Source organism: Ochotona curzoniae, unplaced genomic scaffold, assembly GCF_017591425.1.
Source record: "Ochotona curzoniae isolate NIBS_2020 unplaced genomic scaffold, NIBS_Ocur_1.0 scaffold_4506, whole genome shotgun sequence".
In the NCBI taxonomy this organism is placed as follows: domain Eukaryota; kingdom Metazoa; phylum Chordata; class Mammalia; order Lagomorpha; family Ochotonidae; genus Ochotona; species Ochotona curzoniae.
In genome coordinates, this window is record NW_024467119.1 from 20,006,668 (window position 1) to 20,013,202 (window position 6,535).

A 6,535-nucleotide genomic window follows, 5' to 3' on the forward strand; every position below is an offset into this window, starting at 1 on the left:
TCAGGAGCCAGGATCTTCCCTCTGGGTCTCCCACATGGGCACAGGGTCCCAAAGCTTTGGGCTGTCCTCAACTGCTTTCCCAGGCCACAAGCAGGGAGCTGGATGGGAAGCGGGGCTGCCGGGATTAGAACTGATGCCCATATGGGATCCTGGTGTGTTCAAGGCGAGGACTTTAGCTGCTAGGCCACACCACCGGGCCCCAGAAATATTTTCATAATCATAGCAGAGGAGTTAGAAATATTGGCTCTCTTAGAAGACACATTAATCCAGAAATGTAGAAATGTTCGTTGGGATTGGGAGGGGAAAGGCTCTTGCTGGAGAATTTGTATCTCAGTAGTCACAGTTGTTTGGGGTTTCAAATCTTCTTTTCCAGAACTTCATACGTTTTGATGTTTTAAAAGATGTTTTCTTTGAATTTGCTATAATGAGAAAATGAGAATTTTATTTACCTGGCTTGTCCTCATCTTTCTAATGATTAAGAGTTGATATTTAAAAGCATACAACAGGAAAAAGATATTATAACCCAGGGCCCCTTTATAAATATTTCATGCAGCATCTTCATGCAGAAACCTTCCATAGTTGCCTGTTTTCTTTTGTCAAAAGATTTGTTTTGGTAAAGCAAATTGTAACACATATAAAAAATCTAGTACCCTACCTTGATCATACGGTTTGCTTGCCTTGACCTGGGATTCAGGCATCGCTGTCCTTTTTGTGCTTTCAGGGTGACACTATTAAGGGAAGAGCCAAAAGAGTGTTCAGTTTTGCACAGAAATGTGTAAAACAATGACAGCTCTGAAGTTGTCATCCTTATCAGTGCATTACTTACATCACTTCTATTTTGTCACAGCTGCCACTTGGAAAAATTATGGAGGCTTCCTTAATGTCTTCCATTTTCACTGCATTTAGTCCAACGCCTACGCAGAGACAACGTCCCCTTCTGAACATGGGGAAGCCTAGAACACATCATTGCGTTAGTACTACATTTGATTGCAACAGATGGTTCTGGGTTATTATTACCATGATGAAGTGAGTGAAGTTTTTATTAAGGATACAGTTAATTTTTCAGATAGCACCTGATGTCACTGTTACTGAGAAGGACGTTAACTAAAATATTTGTGATTTTCTCTTTAAATTTGTAAGCAAACCATTAAAAAAATAAGAGAAGCATGAAGGATGTTTATGGAGGTGAAATTTGTTTGCCTCAGCTTTCATGCATAAGAATTTTTCCAGGAAGAATGTTGTTCCATATAAAACCTTTTAAACAGACATTTAACACAAATGTCAAGACAATATTAAGTCAAATGGAAATGTAAATGAAGCTTCTAATTGTAATAATCATCTCCAGGTCTGCCAGAATGATAACTTTGAATGAATGAGGCTAAATAAAATTTACCTTCTGTGTTGGAATAAAGGAGGAAGAAAAGATATTTGACATGCTAGAAAATTACTCTATAGATTGAGAAGCAAAACATATAATATACCTTGAACAATCGCAGTGCAGAATAACACAGCCAAGACTAGAGCCATGCCCTTCACACTCATGGTTGCCTGCTGCTGCTTCAGCTTTGATGCTCTCTCCTTGGGGGACGTGGAAGCACTGAACCTCAAAGGAAGGTCTGCCGTGGCATATATAAAGCATTTCATACACCAATAGGAATTTCCCTACTTGAGTCATGCTCCTTCCTTGCTTCCAAGAGTTTCTATTTCTCATCTAAAAGTCACTATCTCTTTCTTAATTATGATAGTGTTGAAGGTAAGAGGATTGAGAAAGCAATTTGTAAAGAGTAAAGTGCTGTGTAAATGTAAACCAGGGAATATACCCAGAGGGGAACCACCCCTCCTAGCAGTGTGTTTAATTGTTGGACTGCTTGGCTAGTGAAATTCTGGTAACTATTCATTAAGGAGGATAGTCTTGCTCTAGTTTCCAGCTGTTGTACCTAGGAAAACATCAGAAGTTGGCCCAATTGCTTGGTCCCTGCCAACTAACAAGAAATCTGGATGAAGTTCTTGGTTCTAGGCTTCAACCTGGGTTGGCCCAGGCTATTTAAGCTGTCTGGGTAGTGAACCAGTGGATGGAAGATATTTTTCTCTGTATTCTTCTTTATCTTTCAAATAAGTGTGAGAGCCAGGCTGGTCAAAGCAGCAGCACCCATCAGCATATTTGTGGACTGATCTGGGGGCTGAGGTAAACTGCAGCACCCAAGGGTGTGCATGAGAGACAAATGAGATGTAGGATGGACCAGGCTGCACTGCAGCACATGCCAGTACATGCCCCAAACAGACTGCAGCACCTGCTGGGATGCATGAAGACAGGGCCGGTGTTGGGCTGAACTGGGGTAGGCCTCCACACATATAAGTTTGTGTGAAAGATGGGACTGGGGCAGAACTGACCAGGCAGCTACATCCTCTGGCATGTGTGTTGGCTGGTGCAGGTGACAGACCGCACTTGATTCTGCACTAGCTTATACACACAAGAGTTAAATCTGAGGTCACCACAGGCAAGATTTCTTGGCGGGGAGGGCTCCCCAACTAGACTGCTGGACTCAAACCCGGGCCACAGGAAAATCACAATTTATGTGGTACAATTTTGGAGTGCCTGTATTGGGACTGGGCCTCCTCAGTTGCTGATGCCTGTGGAATGGACAGCATGCCCAGATGCACATGGGGACATGGCCAGCTCACCCAGGCCAGCAGAGGATGAAAAAAAATTTGTCCCATCCACCTTTCTCCATTCTTTGTCCATCCCCATTCTAATTGGGACCCACATGGGTGCGTATCTCTTTCAACTGTGTAAACACTATTTAAATCAAGATAAATTAAAAAAAAACAAAATAAGTAAAAATTACTTATTTGGGGGCCAGCTGCCTGCAGCACTGGCATTCCTTATGAATGTTGCTTCCAGTCCTGGCGGCTCCTTTTGTCCCTGCTGATGGCCTGGGAAAGTAGCGGAAAATGGCCCAGGTGCTTGAGCCCCTCTACCCATGTTGGGGACTTGCCAGAAGCTCCCAACTTCAGACCCACGCAACTCTTGTCGATGCAACCATTTTGGGAGGGAAGCAGCAGCTGGAAGTTCTCCATGTCTTTGTAACTCTTTCAAGTAAAACATAATTTTTTTTAAAAAAAAAAATAGTAACAGCAAATTATTTTTTTTTAAAAGAAGACAGTCTTCCCTGTTTCCAGTCCTCTCACCTGTGTCCTCACAACGTCTATGATGTAACAAAAAACATTCTAAAAAATTGAAATATTAGGGCTAATGCTGTGATATGGTACAATAAGCTGGCACTTAATTGCTGGCATTCCATGTGGACACCAAGTCCAGTCCAAGCTGCCCTGCTTCTGATCCAGCTCCCTGCTCTGTGCCTGGGTAAGGAGCAGAAGGTAGCCCAGGTGTTTAGGTCACTGCACCCTGGTTTTGACCTGGTCCTCCCTGGTGGTTGGGGCCATTAGGGAGTGAACCGGCAATGGGAGACCTCTCTGTAGCTCTTGCCCAGTTGGGGAGCTAAGGGAACACCCTAGCTGAGTTGGGGCTCCCACTGAGAAGTGCGGGGGCTGGAATGGGGGCTGTGTTCTGACCAGGATACGGTTGTGGTCTCCCATGGCACAAGTGTGGACTGGGACTGGACACACTGAGCCAGGCTGACTCCAATACTATCTTGTGCTTTCGAAGACCAGGATAGATGTGGGACAGACTAGAGTAGGTCTCAGCCCCTACTCAGCCATGTGTGAGCTGTATGTGGGTGTAGACGAGCTGTGGCTGGGCTGAAACATCCAACAGTAAAAACCAGATTGGGTTGAAGGCCAATTAGAAAATACCACAGTTCCTACTAGGACAGGAGGTGAACTGAGTAGGGCTGGCTCATGGACCCACAGGTATGCGAGAAATCTGGCTTTGGGAGAGGTTCTGATGGAGGAGCCTGGGCAACTCCTCTGGCAGGACACAGTCCCTGCAGGTTAATGCGAGAAGCATGATAGGAAACAGCCCAGAACAGGCTATGGAAAGTATCCCATTGGTATACATTTGGCATGGGTCGAGGACAGACCAGGTTGAACCAGTTCACATCAGCTGCTGGCAAATCCAAGCACTAGAACAGAGTGTGGGTCTAACCAGGTTTGGTCGCAACAAAAACCAGTTCACATTACGGAATGCCAAGGTGAAGTGACCTATACCGTATGTGGCCGCAGCACCCAACAGCATGTGTGAGAACCAGGTGGGAGGAGGTGGAGCTGGCAGGGGGAATATGAGGGGGCTCCCCTGCTGGACAGCTACTCTGACTGTAGCGTGTGAGCTGGGATGGGGGCAGACCAAACTAGGCAGGGCTACAACACTTTGGGCCTCATGCGCACTAGATCAGGGAAAAGCCAGGCTGGGCTGATTGTTCCTCCTGGTGCAAGCAAAAACTAGAGTGGGTGAGGGTTGGTTGGGCTATGTGACCCTAGGCAAGTTACCTCAACTTTTTGAGTCTCAGTTTTCTTATGTGTAGAACAGGAATAATAATATCTTCTCAAAGGCTGCTATAGACTATAGATACTAAAATGCCAACACATGTAAATCATTTAAAAGAATACATGTGACTCAAAAGGTATTGACTGCAGTTTTTAATGATCACTAATATTTTATAGTGTTCTTTCCTAAAATGACATACCACATCTAGCTTATTTTAGCATTTTCACAAATACAACCATCTAATGAAAGACAAAATGATATTGTTCTAAGATATAAATGATGTCTTAAAAGATCATAATGGTGATATTGGAAATAAACATTGCTCATGAAAATTGCTCACAGCAGTCCAGTATGGGGCCTGGCACAATGGCTTAGTGGCTAAAGTCCTCACCTTGCATGCACCAGGATCCCATATGGGTACCAGTTAATGTCCTGGTTGCTCCACTTCCCATTCAGCTCCCTGCCTGTGGTCTGGGAGGGCAGTGGAGAATGATCCAAAGCCTTGGAACCCTGCACTTGTGTGGGAGACCAGGAAGAGGCTCCTGGCTCCTGGCTTCGGATTGGCTCAGCTCCAAATGTTGTGGCCACTTGGAAGGAATCAAAAAATGTCTGTCTCTTCTTCTCTGTGTAAATTTGCCTTTCAATAACTAAAATAATTTTAAAAAGTCCAGCACAGTAACACAATAATTACACAATGCAAGCCCCTGTGAGTATTTTTAAAGAAACTTCTCTAAATTTCTTTTTCATCTTTTCGCCCATTGTACTGAGTCATATTTTATTCTTTTCTTGTTTTAATGCAAAAAGATTAAACGACATCCTGTTTTTAGTGTTGATCTTATTGTTTTTGTTTCTGGAATTAGACTGTTTTCTATTTTTTTTAGGTTTACTCACTCAAATATGTTTCCTCTTGAGTTCAAGGAAAATCCCAGGAAATGAACCTCATTCCAAAATAATAGCTGAAGTTCTTTCTAGTCTAAAATTATGTTCTCTGGTTTTTTTGAAGTTTTTGTGATGTTTCCACACTATCTAATTGAAGTAGAATTTAAATTTTTTTTCTTCAAGTTTGAAGACGTTAATATAAATCATTTAAAGATAATTCGCAATTCACCATTCACAAGATTTTGTCATAACGGTGTGGAATCAATCAATCAATCAATCAATAATATCAAGATTGTATTGTTCAGTTAGGTTGGTGAAAAGTGGATGAGAAATGGAAACTAACATTGTTGACGATAAATTGATCTAACTGGACAGAATCCAGTTTAGAGTTTACACACAGCAGGCAGCAGATGACTCATTCCTGAGTGGAGGTTAAATAGCTAAAACAATGTGAGGAAACTGAAATATTGATAAAGGATTTTGACCTCCTAAAAATCCAGGAGTTCAGTATCTGATGCTCTTTTGTGATGAGAATAAGGCAGCGATGTAGTTGCTAGTACATTTTTTTGAACCATTAGTAGCATACTACATTTGTGGTTTTATTGTAACATTGTCACAACACTTAACCTAGAAACCAGAGAAATTCTGCAGGTTGTGTTTAAGGCTGTTAGCACTGTAGAGGTCTACACTTTTCTCCAAAAACCTTGGGATTAGTAATAGTAAATTATTAGAGCAATGAGGAATAGTGCATATTTTATTACTATTAGAAAGAATTCCAAAGTGATAAGGAACTTTGGATAACTGGAATGCCAGTTTCAAGTGCGTGAAGAAGAGGGGCTTGTCTTCAGTGGCCGCCATTACCTGCTGACCTTCCCATGTTTGACAGAGCCGTGACCAGCCATCCAGCTTCGCTGTCCTTGTCAGCACACCAGAAGGAACAGGATAGAACCTCGGCACACCTTGTGCGGAAGATGACTGAGATGTGTAGTGAATTTCTGATGGTAAAGGGTAGACAGCCATGTGCTGTAAATGATGAACAAAAAGAGAAAAGAATGAGCTTTTAGCCGTTAGTGATTGAAGATTTGAAAAAAAAGTCCTGCTTTGCTTCTTAACTATGCCTGTTCATGCTGATCAGATACAAGCTCTCTATGGCTATTTCTCGAGTTTTCATGTTGGCTTAATTAAATTGGTTGCACAAGGAAGAGCTTCCTG

General features: G+C 42.6%; 1 protein-coding gene across 2 annotated transcripts; it reads right to left on the reverse strand.

The window, feature by feature from the left end:
* Positions 1 to 377: 377 nt before the first annotated feature.
* CXCL11 (C-X-C motif chemokine ligand 11) lies at positions 378 to 1,542 on the reverse strand. Of its 2 annotated transcripts, none has more exons than XM_040967319.1 (4): positions 1,482 to 1,542; positions 827 to 953; positions 656 to 728; positions 378 to 419 (listed from the first exon to the last, which is right to left on the reverse strand). In XM_040967319.1, exons 1-4 carry the CDS (start codon positions 1,540 to 1,542, stop codon positions 378 to 380), a joined length of 303 nt encoding a protein of 100 aa, XP_040823253.1. The 2 variants fall into 2 exon arrangements, with proteins under 2 accessions (XP_040823253.1, XP_040823254.1); XM_040967320.1 differs by having other exon boundaries at positions 395 to 419; positions 651 to 728.
* Between the last annotated feature and the right edge of the window lie 4,993 nt (positions 1,543 to 6,535).